The sequence below is a fragment of the Pteronotus mesoamericanus genome, unplaced genomic scaffold (assembly GCF_021234165.1).
Source record: "Pteronotus mesoamericanus isolate MK-2021 breed Mesoamerican mustached bat unplaced genomic scaffold, CSHL_Meso_final scaffold_507, whole genome shotgun sequence".
Lineage (NCBI taxonomy): Eukaryota > Metazoa > Chordata > Mammalia > Chiroptera > Mormoopidae > Pteronotus > Pteronotus mesoamericanus.
In genome coordinates this window covers 11,265,789-11,285,364 of record NW_026555319.1, presented here as the reverse complement: position 1 = coordinate 11,285,364, position 19,576 = coordinate 11,265,789, and the positions used below count along the sequence as shown (strand labels likewise).

Genomic DNA, 19,576 nt, shown 5'->3' with positions numbered 1-19,576 from the left:
GTGAGACCGGTGGCCAGGAGCCCTGTGCCAGGCAGGGAGGCAGAGCTGGGGGCAGCAGCCTGGGGACCAGAGGGTCCTGGGGCCGAGCTGGCATCTCCGCCTGGCCCTCACCTCTAGGGGTCAACGGGGCGGACGGTGAGACTGAAATGCAGGTGGACCAGAAACGGGGTGCGGGGGCGGGGGGGGCGGCTGGGCTGCAGGCGGGAGACCGCGCCCCTGCCCGCAGCCCCTAGAGGGGGGCGTCATCAGTCCTCCACTTGGGGGGGTAGTTCTGCTTGTGGCCGTCATAGCTGGGGTTCCCCACGTTGTCCAAAGGCACCACCACCTCGTCTGGGTTCGAGTTTTTGTTCAGTTCCACCACGCGCGGCACCACGGAGGACCAGCGATCTGCAGCGAGCACGGCCGAAGTGAGGGCGGGCGGGAGGGCGCGTGCGTCCCTGAAGCGCCTGCTGCCTATCAGGCGCTCCACAGTGATCTAAGGGGGCAGGTCTTGGTACCCCTCTTTAACAGAGGTGGCAGCTGGGACTCAGGGAGGTCAAGGTGCTTGGCCAGGAGCACACAAGAGTAAGTGGGACAATCAGAATTCAAGCCACGTGCGCCTGCCTGAGCGCCGTGTACCCCGCGCCGCGGCTCTGGCACTCAGTGCCGCGGCCGTGAGGTGCGCGGGGCGTTCACGAGCAGCAAAGGAGACTCAGCGGTCAGTTCGTGTCCCCCCGCCCCGCCCCGCCCCTGCCATTCCACAGACGGGAACGCTAAGTCTCAGGAAGGGGACAGGACTCCGCAAAGCTAGTCAGTGAGCGTGGCCCAGGGCCCCTGCTCCATGCCCTCCCCAACTCCCCGCTCCTCCGCTCACCCCTCCGGAGGCGGCCCATGGTGTGCGAGAAGCCGTAATACTGGTAGCTCTCGTTCTTGCCCGGGTCCTCATTGATGATGCCCAGGTTCTGGTTCCAGTGAGACCAGTTCACCTCGTCCACCCTGGCGGGGCCACAGCGGAGGGAGGTCAGGGGAGCCCCTGCTGCGAGGGGCCCCTGCCCCACCCCCAGGCGGCCTCCCTGCACGCCCTCCTCGTTTTTATTCTGGTGAGATACACATAACATTGGCCACTTTAACCATTTTAAAGTACACAATTCAGTGCATTAAATGTATTCCCAAGGTTGTGTAACCATCGCTGCTCTCTAACTCCAAAACTTTTCTCACCCCAAATGGAAATTATGTAGCCCAGGTCCCCTCCGCCAGCTCCTAGTTACCTCGATTCTACTTTCTGCCTCTACGAATCCACCGATTCTGGACATTTCACGTGAGTGGAATCATAGAGCATGTGGTCTTTAGGTCCGGCTGCTTTCCCTTAGCACGACCCTGAGGTCGGTCCACATTGTGGCGTGTGCCGGTACTTCATTCCTTTTCATGACTGAGCCATGTTCCACTGTAGGGCTGTTCCAATTTAGATGTATCCACTCATCTGCACACTCTTACCTCTTATTTGTGGGACCCCTTGGAAAGTCAGCTTATAGCCTCATAAGCCCCATGTGGCTCAACGTAACTTTTCCTTTTTAAAATGATTTTGGTCATTTTTATTCAACCTCCATTTCTGGAGCAATCGCTATGTGTCCGGACTCAGCAAGGAAGATACAGTCACTGTTCCCATTTTACAGATGAGGGAACTGAGGCGTGTTAAGCTGCCCAAGGTCACAAAGCCGATCAATTAGTCGGGATCTGAATTTGGAGTTCAAAGTGACCGGGATCAACCAGCCGGCCTGTGAGCAGGGCGCTGCTAGGGTGCCCACTTCACAGATGAGGAAGCTGTATTTGCCTGACTCCAGGCACGACCGCACCCCTCCTGGCTGCCACTGTGCAGAGTGCTTCAGCTTCCAAGAAAAGATTGATCCCGGGGCTCCCCTAAGAAGCGGGCATTCCCTGTGCACCTGGGTAACGCACCAAGCCCTGGACACTGCCGATCCTTCTCTTTCCTCCTTTCAGCTGAAGCACCAAAGCCCCGCCCCCCCCCCCAGTGTTTTGCCAATACAGCGTGTGATGCCCTGAGATGAAGCTGCCTCCAAGTCCCTGCTTCCGCATCAAGGGACAGAGGAGCAGCAACGCCCACTCCCAAGTGGGTGTCCCGACCAGCACTGGGCACCGGCTCAAGCCCTAACCTGTCCGATCTGCACAGCTGGCCTGAGAAACGAACCAACTGCCCGAGATCAGCCAGGAGAACTGACCTTAGTCAGGACCATCACGGCCCCAGTGGCTCGAGAAGCTGCTGTGGGAAGGACACATAAGGAGGCCCCATCCAGCAGGAGGGTTCCGTCCTGCCACCTGCCCACCTCACCTGAAGCACCACCTGCGGTCTGGGGTGCCATCCGAGCTCTTGCCCACAGTCACCATCTCGCCGGAGCGGAAGGCCTTCCTCAGGAACACGGGGAAGGAGCGCTCGATGTCCAGGATGGTGGTGGCCCACTGCGGGGAGGGGGCGTGGCCAGGCCTTGGGTGAGCCTCGCCCAGCCCACGCCTGCTGCCCTAGTGGCAGAAAGGATGCGACGGGCCGGGGCGGGCAGAGAAATGGGCTTTCCTGCTCCCACTGACCCGGGAAACGGTTGTAAACGCCGGTACCCACGGGGCCCAGCAGAGTAAGTGAGCGAAGCAGGATCAGGTGAGAAAGGCCACAGCCCAGGTCCTACAACTCAGGCACAGCAGTCGCCCCTCAGTGTCAGCAGGCACTAGGGAGGGGCGGGAACCGGGGCAAACCAGGGCCCCCTGTAAAAGAAGCCTCCCATCCACCGAGCGGGGCCAGGCAGCAGTGTGGGCCTGCCTTGCCAGCTTCCAACTTCTCAAGAAAGGACAGAAACCTGGATTTTTATAGGAACCCTCTTAATATTAAAATGTTGCATTCAATTTTAAAAAATACGGTGATACAGAAAAATAAATAAATCTTTGCTGGTCAAATCCAGCCCCCAGGCTGCCCGCTTGCATCTCATGAGTTACACGCCGGGGGGGAACGGAGGCCCCGGGAAGCAAGCAGCATGGATAAAGCTTCAGAGCAGGTCCGGATGCTTCCCTGAGACCAGATTTGGGAGGGTGGCCTTGGGGTTTCTTTTTCTCACTGCACCATTTCCTTGAAATGTACCAAGTCAAGGTACATGTGGGTGCTCATGCCTGTGCCTTGGAAAGGCCCCATTTAGTGTGAAAGCCCAGGTCCACCAGCTGTGCGCGGTCCAGGCAGGCGGTGGGCCCAGGCCTCTGCTTCCCAGTGTTGCACAGAGACCTTTGGGCAGCAAAGCAGCAGCCCCACCCCCACTCCATGCCAAGAAGGCCACAGCCACACTGTCTTCTGCATGTCTCGGCGTAGACCCCTGCTGGCATGCTGACGCCCTTGGAGCTCTCCCTGTGCCCACAGCACTCACGCAGCGGTGCCGGGGGAGGCTGACTATGTCCTGCGAACTGGACCACAAGGCGGGCCTGAGACCACTGCTGGTGGGCAGGTGAGAAGCCACCAGAAACGCAGCAGGGGGCTCTGGGGAGTAGGCAGCAGCCTCGATGCCCAGTTTACAGACAGGGAAGCGGAGGCAGGAGATGGTGTGGCTCGCTCAGAGCGGAAGGCAGAGGAGGGCGGTGGGTCAGAGCTCCCGTCTCGGAAGGAGAAGAGTCACTGGCGGGGTGCGGATGGGGGTCCCGGGGCCTCACCTGCAGCTTCCAGATGTGCTTGCTCTCCTTGGAGACCTGGCCCACCGTCTCGCCCATCAGGGCGATGAGCATGTTGAGGAGCAGCACGAAGGTGAGGATGATGTAGGTGACCAGCAGGATGATGAACACCACGGGGTACTTGGTGCTGCTCAGCATCTCCAGGTCGCCCATGCCGATGGTCAGCTTGAAGAGGTCCAGGAGGAAGGTGCTGAAGGTGTTGCTGTCGCGGCACGAGGGGTACGTGGGCACCGTGCAGTTGGTGAGGTCCTCGTTGCACTCCTTCATGTTGGCGCAAGGGTTCAGCAGGGACACCAGGGCTGTGGGAGGGACGGGGCAGGGCATTCACTGTGTGAGACACCAGCCGAGAGGTGGGAGAATCACTCCCAGTTGATGGAGGGGAGACCTGGGGCTTGGGGACAGGGGAGCCCCACACCGGCCCAGGTTAACCCGGCACGTAAGCCGAGCCAAGGGTCGAACTGGGTCTTCCTGAACCTAAAGCACTGCTTTTCCTATGAACTCTTACGACAAGGAAGAGATTCCCAGGATCGGGTCAGGTGGTCCTCAGCCTGGGGCAACTTCCCCCCTACCCCGGGGGACATCTGGCAATGTCTTGAGACGCTTGTGGTTGTCACAACTGGAGGAAAATGCTACCGGCAGCTACTTGGCAGATGCTGCTAAGCACCCCACCACGCACAGGACAGCCCCACCGTAGGGAGTAATCTGGCCCCCAGTATCCACGGTGCCACGGCTGAGCCTCATCTAACCTATCATCTCCAGAGGTCTTGGGAGCCTGGGACGCCGCGCTCCTAGGCAAACTGCCCTGCACACTCCCATTTCCTGGCCCACACCCACTCACGGAGGAAGAGCGGAAATAAGGCACTCACCCCGACTGGCCCTGAGGCCGTGCCCACTAAGGCCCTGACCCCTCCAGACGTCTCACACTGAGCAGGGGCTCAGCCTCCCCACTGAGCCCATACGAAGAAGCTTCAGAGTCCTTTCCAACACAGTTTAGCAGCGACAACTGCCCCTGCACCATCCAGGGCGGAAAGCAGGAGGGGGCCCAGCGCCTTCGGTCAGTGGGACACAGAATGTCAGGGTGCCTTCATCCTGGGGTCACAGCAGCAAGGTGTCTCCTCGCACGCTAACGCTATTCAGCTGTTTGGTGGCTACTGAAAGGAGTGTTGAAAAGGATTCCAAGACTTTGGACTCATCAGAAAAACAGTTCTGTGATCCATTAGCAATGTCTGCCATGGGCACAAAACGGGAGCCTATGGTATGTTTGTGTTAGGTCGGTCTCAGGCCAGGGATCCAGTGTCCCAGGCAGGAGAAGCCCTGGACCAAGCTGCCCATGAAGTTGCTCCTTGAGCCCCTAGGCCTCAGCCTCAGCTTCTGCGATTAGGGCTGCAGTAGGGCTGGGCTTGACCTGAATCCCAAACCTCTGTGGAACCCTGGACACGCTGTCTAGTTTTTCCAAGTCCCATCACTGGGAGGGGGCAGCTGTACCCTGTCCCTCTCCCCCCGGCTAAGGTGGCAGCTCTGGTTCACCCACATAACGCACGCAGAGCCTCGGCACCATCTGGGTTAAAATATCGCTCCCATCTGTCTCCCGCTTCACTGAGGCCCCCAGGCCAACCTCTTCAGATGCCAATGTGCCGGGGAAGCCTGAGTTGGCCTCTCGTTTTTGCACGCTGGGCACTGAATGGCAGATCACCCACCCTTTAGGGACCATCCCGGGGCGGGATCCATTTCCCCATCGCTGGTCCCGCCCCCATAGCCTGTGCCGCAATGGCATCAGGACACGACAAAGAAAGCTCATGGGAGGGAGCCAGTATCGAGCTCAGAAAAGCCCTGGGCTGACAGATTCATTACTAAAATTCACTCTCCCCTGTATCCACACCCCTTCGATGTGACTTCGCTGCTCCTTCTATCAACAAGTCTAGTCTATTTCCCCACCCTCTGCACCAAGGTTGACCTTGAGACGTGCTCTGGTCCGTAGAGTGGGGCAGAAGTGATGTCGTGCCAGGAAGTGACCTTGAACATCTCCGCTCACATCCTGAGACCCCTCAGACCACCATGTGCCCAAGCCCAAACTCTGGCTGGGGGATGAGGGACCACAGGGAAGAGAGCAAAGTACCCCCAACGGAGGCCATCCTGGCAAGACCAGTCGGCCGGCAGCCAACCCACCTCCGAAGGCAGACACCAGAGCCTGTCGAGATCAGCCAGACCTGGTCCAGGTCAGCACACTGCCCAGGTGACCCGTGGACTTGTGAGCAATGAATAAATGGTGGTTGTTTCAAGCCACTGAGTTTTAGGTGGCTTCTTTTGCAATAATAGCTAATAATGTCAGTTTAACTACTTCCTAGCTTTTGAACTTGTGCAAGACATTTAATCTTTCTGAGCCTCAGTTTCCTCACCTGTCAAGGGACATAATAAAGGCACTTACCTTGCAGGTGTTTTGGGAGAATTAAAGGAGGCAGAGAGGGGAAGGACTTAACCCAGTGCAAATGCCGGCTGTTTCCCCCCACACACCACGGCTGTTTCCCCCCACACACCGCGGCTGCTGTTCTGGTCCTCACACCTCCCCCCTTATGCCCGCAGGCACCCAGGCTCACCTGAGGCATAGCCGATCATGAAGAGCAAGTAGACCAGCAGGAAGCGGAACAGGTCCTTGAAGAGGATCTATAGAACCCAGCGGGATGATGGAGGCAAAGATAAGACACGTGGCTTCTCGCCTTCCCAACGCTTCCATCCTGAATCCTCTGTCCAGTGGCACTCCTGTCCCCCGCCCCACTGCCCAGGCCCTGCCGGCCGCCCCCTCCCCGTGCCCAGCGGCACTGTCTGCACATATAAGATATGCGCACGGCGTGCGCGGCTCCCTCCAGGGCGGGCAGTGCAGTGGGTCCCCCACCCCATACCTTCTGGATCATGATGCTGTAAGTCCCCGTTAGTTTCAGCCCACGCGTGAAGTAAAGCGCATTCATCCAGCCCAGGACCAAGGCAAAGACCATGACAGCCAGGTAGGCCTCCACGCCCGCCAGGTAGAGGGCGGCCGAGACGATCACCAGCACGGAGTAGATGAAGCTACAGGCAGCAGAGGCCGCGAGGGGGGCCAGAGGGGAGAAGGGACAGTGAGGCCCTGAAGGGGGAGACGCGCCCTAAACCCTCTGGGCACTGACATCCCGGTACCCTCTGGAAACCCAGAAGAGAAACAAAGTGGATTCCCTGGGCTCCCCAGCTTCTGTTACCCAGGACGCTCAGTTAATTGACAATGACTGTGTGGGAAATGATCCCGAGGCCCTGCCAGACCCCTAAGTGATGCCCTTCGGAGCTGCTAGAGGAAGATTCGGAGGTGTTCCATGGAGATTTTGTGGCTAAGGGAGCTGTACTCTTCTCTAACACTAAGGGAAAGGGAAAAGATGTAGCACACACACAGTAACCACTGCTGGGCCCTAGGCAGACATCACCCATCAACCACAGCACCCTTCCCCACTACGCACAGCCGCACAGCCGGGCCTCAAGGCTCTTCTCAGCACGGCACTCCAGGCAGACAGTAGCAATCAATCACCACCATAAGAGGTTAAATTATTTCTATCCATGGTGTGCATGGTAACTCTCTAGCAACCAGAATCTTGCTTTAATCAAAAGATGCTATTGCTTAACATTGATTGGCCTTGCCCTGACTTTAGGCTACAGATGCCCAGCTGGAGGAACAGATTCCTAATAGGGTCACACATGCACACCCCCATCTGGATGACGTCCCAGCCCAACCCCACCTTCCTCTCCCCGGAGCTGCCAGCCTGTAGCCTCTACTCACTAGAGTAGCTGGAAGGAGCCATCGATGAAGAGAGAGTTCACTCCAGGGCATTTCTTCATGAACAAGTCTTTGATCTGGAGGCGGGGAGGAGGCAGGAGAACGGGGTGGAGCTGCAGGGGTGCAGAGGGGCGGGGTGGGGAGGCAGGGAGAGAATGGGGGGGCGGGGCGTGGTACAGAGAAAAGCCGACGCCGATGGACTCGTTTCTGTTGGGAGAAGAGGAAAGAGCAGAAGAGCGTACAGGGCTGGAGAAGGAGGCAAAAGAAGAGAAGGGGGAGATAAAAGGAGGAAGGGGAGGAGAAAGAAGCGAGAGGTGGAGCAGGGGGCTACAGAGGTGCAGGAAGGGGAGGAGGAGGGTGGGCAGCCCGTTTGGGGGCCAAGCACTCACATTGGTGAAAAAGAACAGGACCCCGGTGAAGAGCGTGATGATCTCCCCGGCCAGCCTCAGGTAGTCCACCGTGGTGCGGTAAGGGTATGGCGGCTGGGGGACGGGGACAGGCAGGTCCTCACCCAGCCCCTCCAACATCTGGCCCCAGACCCGGATGTTCCCTCCACGTCCCCAACGTCTGGGTCCTGGGAGCCTCCTCCCTCCTTCTCCATCTGCCCCACCCCCACCATGGAGGTTGGGGAGGCACCTCCCCATCCTGTTCCTAAGCCTCCTCCAGTTCCTCCCTCAGGGGACTCGTGCGTCCCAGCCCCTGCCCAGCTCACAGTCACTCACAGTGCCCTCCAGCGGCTGGTAGTAGGCAGTAAGGGTGAAGATGATCATGGCGCACAAATAGGAGACCACGTTGATGTAGAAGGACACAGCCCCGAACTTGCGCCACTTGTCACGCAGCAGTTCGTTGATGGGTTCCACAGCCAGCATCTCATGGCGGTTCTAGGGGAGACAGCGTGGTCAGGGGCCACCTTCCCAGGGGACAGGCTGACTCCAGCACACCACCCCCACCCTCTGCCCCAAGAACACTTTCTCCTCCTAGCCCACTCTTCAGCGATACTCAAGGATTCACGAGGGAATGGAGGGGGAATCAGGATCAGCCCCTGCTTCCTGGGCTTAGCGAGTGAGGCTCTGCCCAGTCCTGCCCCAACTTTCCAGCCTGTTCTAGTCATAGAACCCAGGGCTGGAAAGCATCCCCATGGTCCCTGGTCCCAGGGGTGGTCCCGAGCTGCTGGCAGCAAAATCAGCCATGGAGCTTTGCCAAAAATAAAAACCCCTGGGCTTCAACCTCGGAATGTCTAACCCAGGAAGCAAGCCTGGGAAAATCAGCCCAAGGATGACAAATACTTCACTAACCATAGTTTCCCGACTCTGAACCCAGGGCAGGCATCACTAATTGAGTCCTGCACAGTAGTTCTCTACACAGTTCCCTAGGCAGAAGCTACCAGTCAATCAGTTTGCACCAGAAATGCTCAACCTCTTGCCACCCTTGATCAACACCAAGTCAGTCACTAATTTCAAAACGAGGAAAGTGAGCGCCAACAAGAAGGGGCATCTGTCGGAGCTGGGCAGAGCCAGGGCTGGGAGGGGGGCATCCGCGCCCAGGCCCCCGCGCCTTCCGCCCCACGTGCATAGCGCCTGCCCCCGCCAGTGACTTGCGTTTCTTTATAACCACGGAGCTGTGTGACAACACAGCCACAAAAGAGATGTGCTGCAGAGTTATTCCTGATAGTTAAAGGCAGAAACAAGCCCAAACGACCAAGAATAGAGGCATGGTTCATTAGCATGTGGTACATTTAAACGCAGCAATGATAGTCCAGAAGAATATTTAATGATGCAGAACGATATTCACAAAATACTGCTAAGTGGGGAAAAAAAAGTGTTCAAAACTTCATATAACAACTACTAATGATAATAGCTGACATATAATGAATAGAATTGTAATGAGTATCACTCTATTCATAACAGTTTACCCTGTGCCGGGCTGTTCTAAAATTAACTCATTTGGTCCTCCCAGCAGCCCTATGGGACAGGCACTATCCTTATCCTCAGCCCTGAGAGGCTGAGTGGCCTGTCCTGAGTCACACAGCAGCGTGGAAGTCACAGAAGCAGAACCCTGACCCCAGTCCTGCCCGGCCCCGAAGCCCCGCCCCGAAGCCCCGCCCCGAAGCCCCGCCCTCGGAATCCCCTCAATCTCCGCCCAGTGCCAGACGCCATTCTGAGCCATTCTGAGCATTTTGTCAGCACTTTTGCACTCAAGCCCCCAGACCCACTGATGCGGGGTGCCCAGGGTCACCTTCCCTGCTCTCAGCCACGCCCCTCCTTCCCCGGGCCTGCCCCTGGCCTGGCGCCCACCTCGATCTTGCTGTTGTAGACCAGGATCTCCAGCACAGAAGCCTCTTCCCCACATGTGTCCAGGGAGGAGAGGTCGTAGAGCGAGGAATACACGGGGCCATAGGCCCAGTCCTTGAACTTGCGGGACAGGTGTCTGGTGTCCTCATCTGTCACCTCCCGACGGATGATGTGCTGAAAGACCTGCATAGGGGAAGGGCAGGGCAGGGGTTCTGGAGAGGGGCAGTATTGGGAGGACCCCCGGGGCTGGGTGCAGCCCATCAGACGGCTCATCCCCAGAGAGCAGGATAAGGGGAAAGGAAAGTATCTCCCGAGCATGCGCTGTGTGCCAGGCCCTTTCCTCACATCATCTTGGCTAATCCTCACCCTCACTGCCTGGCTTGACAGGTGAGCAAACGAAGGCTCAGAGAAAAGAAGGGTGTTCCCTGCAGCCACACAAGCACAGCCGAAGCCAGACTGAACGCAGGCTAGCCTCAGAAGTCTGAATTGTCACGCCTATCACCTTTATGTAATGAAAACTGTAATTAGTCAGTCTTGCTACTATGTTAATTCTAGTAATTCTCATGCCAGCCCTTCCTGTGACCACCCCTACTCTCATGGGCCTACACACAGGGAAACTGAGGAACAGAGAGGGGCGGGAGTTGCCCAAGGCCACGCGGTTTGGTAGGACACAGTCCGAATTTAAACCTGGCCTTTTCCACCTCCTCAACACGGGTATAAATTGCAATTGCAGTGCTTTTTGCTGTATTTTTAATAGAGTAATACTGACCCCTTCCTTTTATTGAGCACTTGCTACTCCTCCCAGGCGCCACACTAAGAGCTTTAGGTAGGTCACCTCATCCAGCGGACAGAACAACAATGCACCTCAAGGCACTGTTACTGCCCCCATTTTACAGGTGAGGACACTAAGGCTCAGAGAGAGGAGGTGAGAAGCCCAAGGCCACGTGCTGGGAAGTGGCAGAGCCAGGCCCTGGACCCAGGGCCTCCAGAGCGCTCCCAGCTCTGTTCTCAGCCAGGGCAAGCACGTCCCCAGCACACAGTTCAGCCATGTCTGGGCGTTTCTGGTTGTCACAGTGGTGGAGGGGCAGCTCCTAGCATCTCGCAGGTTACGGCCAGGGATGCACACAAGACATCCCACAGCGCGCAGGACAGCCAGGCGCCCCCGGACCACCCAGCCCCAAAGGCCAGCCATGCCGAGCTGAGGCCCCCTGCCCTGCGCCCTGCGCCACGAGGCCCAGAGACGGGGAGGACCTGGCTGCCCACGACCCAGCGGGGGTCCGGCAGGGCTGCAGCGCTGAGACTCAGGTTTCTGTGAGGGGCACAGCCCGGCTTGTGGGAGTAGGGGTGGGGGGTGAGCCTCTGGTAGGGCAGGATAAGGAGAGAGGCTCTGGGACGAAGTCAGGTAGTTTGGCCAAACAACAGGGAGCCACAGCGGGCTCTGGAGCTGGGGCATCTGCACGCGGGGATCAGCATGACGAGAGAGCATTACGCATACCAATGGTCACGCATGCCAGCAGGCATGTGCGTGCATGTGCGTGTTCCTGTGTGCCGGGGAATAGGAGTGGGCGGGCCACCTGTGCCCCCCGCCCTGCACTCACCCCAATCTTGCCTGTCTTGGCAGCCATCATGAGGGGCGAGAGGCCGTCGTTGTTGAGCACAGCCTCCAGGTTGCTGTCAGGGAAGAGGCGGGCACACTTGAGCAGCAGGAGGTCATACATCTTGGTGACGAACTTGGTGTTCTCACGAGTGTTGTCCGCGATGGCCACCAGCGCGTGCAGCACGGTGTTGCCACGGGAGTCCTGCCGCCGCATGTCCGCCTTCTTGTGTGGGTTCTCCGTCAGGTAGTTGACAATGTGAGGCTGGTTGGTACAGGCAGCCAGCGACAGGGGCAGCTCGCCTGTGGGCCAAGGTGGAGAGGGGGTGGGGGCCCGTCAGTGAGGGGGCCCAGGGTGAGACTTTGCCTGCAGATAGTCAGGGGACAGACAACAGCCAGTGGGACCGTGTCCTGCGGCGGCCTCACATTTCTGTGGGTGATGCTGGGAAGATGGGGTGTGGCCATGCCATTTGGAGGCTGTGAAAGATTTTGTCCCTGAACCCCATACAACAGGTGCCTATAGGCAGGAGTGATATTCAGAATCTTTCACTGGTCCAAATGGGATGTGGTGCTGATGACGTTTGGGCCCTGCTCTCTGGCCGTTGGTCCCAGCGTGCATGGGACAAAAGGGTGCACCTGAAAAGGTGTGGGGTGCTGACCCCCCATGATCCCCTTTGGGCAGATGGGGAAGCTGAGGCTCAGGAAAGTGAGGCGACGCTCCACCCTCAAAGGCAAGACCTCAATGACCAAGGCCAACACATGGCCTGTGTCCAGGGCGCCCTCTGAGCCTGGGTATTTGGGGAGGGGTCAGGGCTGGGGAGATACTGTGTACTTCCCAGCCCCCACCGGGCCTCCTCACCAAAGTAGAAGTAGCCCCCCTCGTCCTTGGGCTGGAAGAAGCGACCCCGGGCCTGAGCGTGAACGTCGGCTCCCTGGGCCACAAGGAGCTCCACGTAGTGTTTGCAGCGGCGTTCGATGGCGATGTGCAGGGCAGTCTGGCCTGGAGAGGGAGTGGGGGACAGTCACCCAGGGCGCCGGCAAAGCAGAGGCCAGGCCTGTCTCGAAGGGGGTAGGGTGCAGAGTGTGGAACTCAGGCGGGAGCTGCAGGCAGAGCCTTCGCTGGTTGTGCCCACAAAGGGCAGCAATGGACCTTCAGACAGACGGTCCCCGGGTGTGGCATCTCTGGCGCACAGGCCCTAGATCTCCTGCATCGTGCGAGCAGAAGTTTAGGCTCAAAGGGCCCCCAGCTTGCAGGTTCCCAGACGGGGGAACTTTCAGACTCACAAGGGGCTTTAGAGGAAACACAGCATCATGGACTCCGCGGATTTTAGGCTTGGTTTATAGAATTCATAGAATTGGAATCCTCCTATCCGGGAACCTGAAAGGTCAAGCCTGACTCACAAAATCCCAGAATTTAGACCTAGGAGCTGGGACCCGTGGCACCTCTGCCTCTTAGCACCGGCAGCTTCTAGAACTATCATAGAGCTTTAGTGTGTCTGGATCCAGAGCATCTCAGGTCCGGAATTCCAAGTTCATGGACCATTAGGCTCAGTGCCTCTCAGAATCTTGGCACCTTTAATTGTGAATATGGAACATCAGAGTTCGATCATTCATTCACTCATTCATTCATTTGACAATCAGTTTCTAGGTACATGCCGGCACTTGGGACCCAGTCCAAAGCTCTCAGAGGTCACAAGTAGGAGAGGTCGCATCATCCCTCTCAGCGGGCCCAGGGCCTCACCTCGGTAGTAGATGTCCCGGAAGGGCAAGTTGATGAACTCGCGCGTGTTGCCTGTGCGCTCAGCGATGTCCAGGAGCAAGGGGATGGTGTCGTTTCGCCCGTTGCTCAAGTTCAGCAGGGCCTTGGGCAGGCAGGTCTTTCCCGTGGACGGCTCTGCGGAGACAGACGTACAGGATGAGGGGTCCTTGGCCTGTGGCCCGGGACTCCCAGGCAGCGGGGGACAGGGCACTTGCCAGGGGACCGGAGTTCCTGACTCTGTCATACCTCCTCTTTGAAACTGTTCCCAACCTGCCCCGCATGCAGCTGAGGGGGTCAAATAAACTCAGGGGCTGAGGTTCTTTAAAGTGGGGGGAGCCACAGCCTGGAGAAGTTGGTATGCACCAAAGCAGATTGGAAGGAAAGTTTAAAAATCAAATAGATGGGGGAAATGCTGGGTGAAACGAAGCCAACCATAATGCCTTCCCCCAGGGGTTTCCCAGAGCCTTCAATATAGTAACGAGGGCTCTGAGCCTCTAAAAGCCAGGCGCAGCAGGTCGTCTCTGCCCACCTATTCGAACTTAGATTCAAATCTAAATAGGAGCAGGCGCAAGGTTCCCCGAAGCGTGGGCTGCCGGCCATGGCAGATACACAGACGCGGCAGTAATAACACCGTAAGCAGCGACTCTTCCCATTGTCCAATCTCTCTCATAAAGTCAGTCTCTGGTACTAATGGATCCTTAACACCTGCCACTAACACTTGCTAATGTCCCTTTGCAATTTTCTTTCCCTTGTACTAATTGTTATGATTATGAGTTGATTTATACCTTAGAAGAATGAGCCAATGAGAAGAGAACGCCCCTGTGAATCCTGCACGTGGCCACCTTGTACCAGGGGCTCGGCACCAGCCGATGCAGGAATGGGGTCAGGGGTGGGAGATGCAGGTGTGGAGCCAGGCGCCCTGGGGTTCCCAGTCTGGCTTTGCTCCCTGAGTGTCCTTTCTAGCTAAATTGAGGCCACACAGGGAAATCGATGAGCTAGCAGATGTTTGTGGATGAGCCCAGAGCCAGGCAGATAGAAATCCTCCATAAATGTTACTGTTGAGGTTATTTTTCCACAGGGGGCACCTCAGGAGCCTCACCCGAGATGCTGGGAATCAGTGGGGAGAACGGGGAGACTCGCGGAGGCCTCAGTGCAGCCCCAGTGCCCCCCGGAGCGAGGCGACTGGACAGCCTCATTCCCGGCTGCCCCGCACTGCACCCTGGCGCCCAGGCCAGAGCCGACACCAAGTAACAGTGTCTTGAATGAACACCGGACTCCAGTTCCCCATCTGCCTAAGTGGGAGGGGGCTGCCCCAGTGCAGTGCTGGCCGAGGCCCAGGGGAACTCTGTCCAGACACACCCACACTGTTCTCCAGGGAGAGGGAGGCGGCCACTGTTCTCTAATTGTCTCCTCATTGTTAAGCAGTTCACAGCTCTCCAGACCCCATCACTTTCCCCTCCCCAAGATCCCTCCCAGGCCCCCAGCCTGCATCTGTCTCAGAAGACGGTGTCCCCAGCCAGACAGAAACCTCTGCATCTCTCATCCTTGTCCTCCCTTCTTCCCCGCATCCGCCCCCCCGCCTGTCTTATTGCTTTCACCTGTGTCTCCAGTCCCTCCACCGCTGTCCATCCCCACTGCCACCACCGGGGCCCAGCTACTGTCTTTCTCACTGCCCAAGGCACCTGCCTGGTTTCTACAAGCCTCTCTTTCAACCCACACTCCACCTAGCAGCTGGAGTGGTCACGCCAAGTATAATTTTGATCACAGTGAGCCACAGGGCCTTTGCACATCCTATCCCTTCAGCCTCACCTAGTCCCTCCTATTTTCCCCTGGTTAACTGCAACTCATTGATACTCAGCTCAAGTGTCCCCTCCTCCAGGAAGCTCTCCTAGATTTTCCCAACTAGGTTAAATCCTTCAATATAGTCTCTTGTTGACACACATCACACTGTTTGTTTATTTCTGTGATTGCTTGATCAATGCCTGTCTCTCTTAGGAGGACTGTGAGCAATTTGAGGACAGGGTCCTATCTGCTTCACTCACTGCAGTTCACCCTCTGCTGAATGCAGCACCTAACACATGGTAGGTGACCAATAAGTTAATACACATTCAATGACAGGTGAGCTGGCCATCACAGGTAATTCCAAACCACAGGTAATACAGAGTGTAGGGCACGGAACTAGACCCTGGGTTTGGGCTTCCACACCCCCAGACTTAGGCTACAGTGGGGTTGGGGGGCTGCCAGCCCCAGGTCTGGGATGGGAGGAAAACACAGTTCCAGGACATGACCACCAGGTGGCGAAGTGGCTCTGCGCACAGGGGAGGGTGGGCCTGCTGGAGCAGGGCGTTAAGCAGATTGTCAAACCTCAGCGTTGGGGGGTAGGGAGGAGTCAAAGACCAGCTCCTGAGCCTCTGGCTGGAAAAACAGGGACAGGCGGATCCAGGTGTGGTGGGGCCTGAGACTTATAGACAGGGGAGGTCTTATTTATGAAAACAAACACAATTTCAAGTTCAAAATCATATCCAGAGCCTTAGGAGGGGCCAGAGCAAGAAGGGGCCCTGAAGTTTAATTAACAGGCCTCGCAGTAAGCCCCCTCTACACACGCACCATTCTCTACAATTTCAGGGACCCCCACCTACTTAGAACCCCCACCCATGCTCAAGCACAGACATGCTGGCCTGGGGCTCCCGGCCCAGGCTGGGGCCCCGCTCAGGAGCCAGGAAGGAGCCTGGCTCCCTGCCATGGTGCTGCTGGGGCATCAGCCCTCAGGGCCCATTTTGCAGGCATTCGCTCTGCCCCAAGGCTCCCACTTCCAGCCCGAGGAACTGGGGAGCCAGCAGGGCCATCTGGCCATGGCCCTTTGGTGGGCTGCCCCCAGTGGGGTTATTTGCCCTGAGGGCAGAGGGGACCCCCACTCTCCCACAGCTCTAAGCGCGAGCCCCATACAAAGCAACGGCGCCTGGCCCGCACCATGAATGGTTATTTTTTATAATTATGGTAACTTATGAATCTTAAATTTCTACATTTCTGAGCGACTCAAGGGTACTGCATTTATTGTTTTGGTGTTCTGAGAATCAGCATGAGGAAGGCACACAATAGACCACAGGTTCGGTCACCCTGCTTTGGCACTTAATTTATATAAAGTACCTGGAGCCTCAGAATGGTCCCTTCTGACCTCCCTGACGCCTCGACGGCCCCAAGCCGTAGACCCTGGCCCGCCCTCCTGAGGCAGACGCTCCTCTGTAGCAGGTGCTGTATTCCTGACACTTTGTATTGACTGTGGGATCCTCTGGCCTGTGCATTAGGGCTCCCCTGGGGTCAGGCACAGAGCAGGTGGCTGAGGGGTTGAGCAGACCACAGGCCACCTTCCTGGGTTTACAGGAAAAGCCTGGGCAGTGGAGGGGGCTAGAGCCAAGGTATCTGCACCCTGGGCAGGGCCGGAGGGTGAGCATGCTGGGTGAGGGTCCTGGGGCAGGGGTGACCAGGCCTTCGGCTGGGGAGGGAAGCCAGAGGCTAGGTGGGACAGGGCTGGGCCGAAGCAGAACTGGCCCGGTGCCCCACCCTAGCCCAGAGCCCCCTCCGAGGGAGCAGGTGCTCCCCCAAAACCCAGCTGCCTGGGGCTCAGCACTGGAGTTCGCCTGCTTAGGGGCAGGGTGAGGCTGTCATTGTTTCCCAGGTCACAGATGAGGAAGTGGAGGCTCAGAAGCCTTACTGCCCTTAAGTGGTAGAGGGGGGATGTGAACCCAGGTAGGCGAACGCTGCTCACCTGCTACACTGACAAGTTCTTAAATAAAGGCCGAATAAATGAGCGGATAAAGAGAGCAAAGGCCCAGAGAGGTTAAGTAACGTGGTGAAGACACACAGGGCCAGGCTCCCTGTCCAGTGCTCTTTCCAACCAGGGCAGCCCACGGACCCGGGGGAAGATGCCAAGGGAAAAAGGGGCCCCCCACACCAGCCTGCTCCACCGTTGGCTGCCCGGCCCGCCATCCCACCCGGTGGCTCACCCCGGAACTCCTCATCAGTCAGGCGCTTCTTGTGCGTTAGCAAGTAGGGGAGCAGCCCATCCAGGCCGGCGGTGGAGCCCCGGGACACGATGTCGAAGAGGATGGGCCGGTTGAAGACTTTGAGGATGGGGGGCGGCTGGGGCGCAGGAGCTTTCGGGCTCTGAGGCTGCTTCCTGGAGTGGGGAAGGCAGGGTGATGAGAGGACTTGTCCCCTGCCCCACCCCCGCCCACCATCCCTTGGTTGCGGGGGGGGGGGCGGGGGGAACAGCCGGAGCCCCAGGGACAGACTGAGAGGAGAGGCACAAAAGAATGTTTTATCCAACACACTCTACCTAGTATCTGCTGTGTTCTGGGTGAAGACAGACAGACAGACAGAAACTCAGAAGTCTGCCTGTCCGTCCGTCCGTCCGTCCATCTATCCACCCTTCCATTTGTCAATTATTGAATACTTACTGAGGTAGAGACTGAAGGAGACGAACACGGTGAGAAAATAAAAGGGGAACACCAAACTAAAGGTAAAGCAACTCCCTCCTTTATTCACCCATTCATTTACTCATTAACTTATTCAGTCAACAAACATTTGAGAAAAATGGGGTCAGGCACAGAGGTGCACAGTAAATATTCGCTGATCCTGCAATTGTCATTTAGCACCCACTGTGTTCCCGGTGCAGAGAGAGGTGCAGTAAGGAAGACCGGCAGCCTTGGAGGGAGAAGTGGGGAAGCAGAGAGAGGAGGAACGCAGGACGGGGGGCGGAGACTGATGCCAGGGCAGGCTGGGGGGGGGGGCGGGGGCGGTGGTTGTAGGGGCGCAGAAGGCTCTCGCCAAAGAACCCTCCAGGGGCAGGTGCCAGGGAAGGAAAAAGAGGCGCTGTCCTGATGATGGGAACACAGACACCGGTATGGCCCCTCATGGCACCTGAGCAGCCCCCATTTTATCAGCTCCTGAACTCTGACCTTTGAGCCAAAATATGAAACGACAACAACACGCTTGCCCCCAGCTATCTGCTGGGGTGTGTGCCAGCAGAAGGTGGATGGATGGATGGATGGATGGATGGGAGAACAAATGAAAATAGGAGTGAGTCAGTGAGCAAATGAATGAGTGAATGAACAAATGGATAAACAAATAGCTGGGTGAATGAATTGGCAGAAGGAAGGAAAAGGAAGGGAGGCAGGAAGGAAGGGAGGGAGGAGGAAGGGAGGGAGGGAAGAAAAGGGAGGGGAGAGAGAGAAGTTAGAAAAAATATTAGAAATGAAATGAATGAATGAATGATGAAGAGTTGGACAGATAACCAACTGGATGAATAGAAACAGTGAGCAGATGAGAGGGTGGATGATGGGTGAGTGAGTGGTGGATGAATGGAAGGTTGACTGTATGAGTAAGGGGCTGGATAAATAGATGACAGACAAATAGAGGGGCAAAGAGATATTTGAATGATAGACAGATGGATTGGATAAGTGGCTGGACAGGTAGTTGGATGAATGGATAAGTAGAGAGTGGATGGATGGATGGATGGATGGATGGATGAACAGAGAACTATATGGAAGGATGGACAGGTGGGTGGGTGGATGAAGGGATGGATGGATGGATGGATGGATGGATGGGTAGACGGATTCAATAAAGAGGAGGAGACCACTGACCAGGTACCCAGCAGTACTCACTCCATGATCTTCCGCCTCCACCGCTTGTTGTCACTGGGGTGGTGACGATAGGTGCCGTAGTCAAAGAGAGAATCCATGGGTGCCTTCTTGGGCCCGGGGACCACTGAGGACTCGTACAGGGTGGACTCCAGCAGATCGATGGGGTTGGGCACCCCCTTGCGGAAGGCGCCCTGGAACTTCATGCGCAGGTTTGGTCGCCCGTCGCTTGTACCAGTGGGGCGACCAGCATCCAGGGAGGGCAAGGGGGACCCATCCTCCCCCTCAAACAGGTTGGCCAGTGAAGAGAGGGGGAAAGCCTCCCCACCAGAGGTGCCGCTCTCATCTCCGGGGGGCTCAGCTGCCTCCCCAGGTCCCGTGCGGGGGCTTTCGTTGGGATCCGCCATGCCGACCCTGGACCCGTCTGCACTGCTGGGCCTGCGAGGGAATGGGAGCAGAGTCAGGCGGAGCCAGGCCAGTGTGGGGGCTCCAGGAAGCCCCCTCCCACGTGGGCAAACAGCCCTGCTGCCAGCTGCTTCAAAGCCGCCGTTGTAATGACAGGGGTGGGGGTGGCCACTCCCAGATGTGGTTGGCCGCCAGCCCCAGGCAGGAGCGGCAACAGGAGCCTCTTTCAGGGACCTGGAAACGCCGGTCGGCCTCAGGTCCGGCTGCCCCGGGCGCGAGCTAGTGGAGGAAGGGTCCGAGTCGGCCTCGGCCCCCGCACCCGGAGCTGCGGCTCACCCCAGACCGGCCCCACCGGCCCAGAGCCCCGCACAGTTAGCAGCTGCGTGACGATGGGCACGT

At 57.6% G+C, this 19,576-nt stretch overlaps 1 protein-coding gene across 5 annotated transcripts; it reads right to left on the bottom strand.

Moving 5' to 3' along the window:
- Nucleotides 1–229: 229 nt before the first annotated feature.
- TRPV4 (transient receptor potential cation channel subfamily V member 4) lies at nt 230–19,209 on the bottom strand. 5 transcript variants are annotated; one of them, XM_054594350.1, is made up of 16 exons: nt 19,101–19,179; nt 18,797–19,001; nt 17,138–17,310; nt 13,116–13,268; nt 12,234–12,374; nt 11,379–11,677; nt 9,784–9,963; nt 8,212–8,370; nt 7,879–7,971; nt 7,493–7,566; nt 6,594–6,759; nt 6,291–6,357; nt 3,679–3,995; nt 2,327–2,454; nt 854–975; nt 230–387 (listed from the first exon to the last, which is right to left on the bottom strand). In XM_054594350.1, the coding sequence occupies exons 1-16, from the start codon at nt 19,177–19,179 to the stop codon at nt 230–232; spliced, it is 2,514 nt and encodes an 837-aa protein (XP_054450325.1). The 5 variants fall into 5 exon arrangements, with proteins under 5 accessions (XP_054450325.1, XP_054450329.1, XP_054450327.1 ...); XM_054594354.1 differs by having other exon boundaries at nt 18,797–19,209; XM_054594352.1 differs by lacking the exon at nt 9,784–9,963 and having other exon boundaries at nt 18,797–19,179.
- Nucleotides 19,210–19,576: the final 367 nt, after the last annotated feature.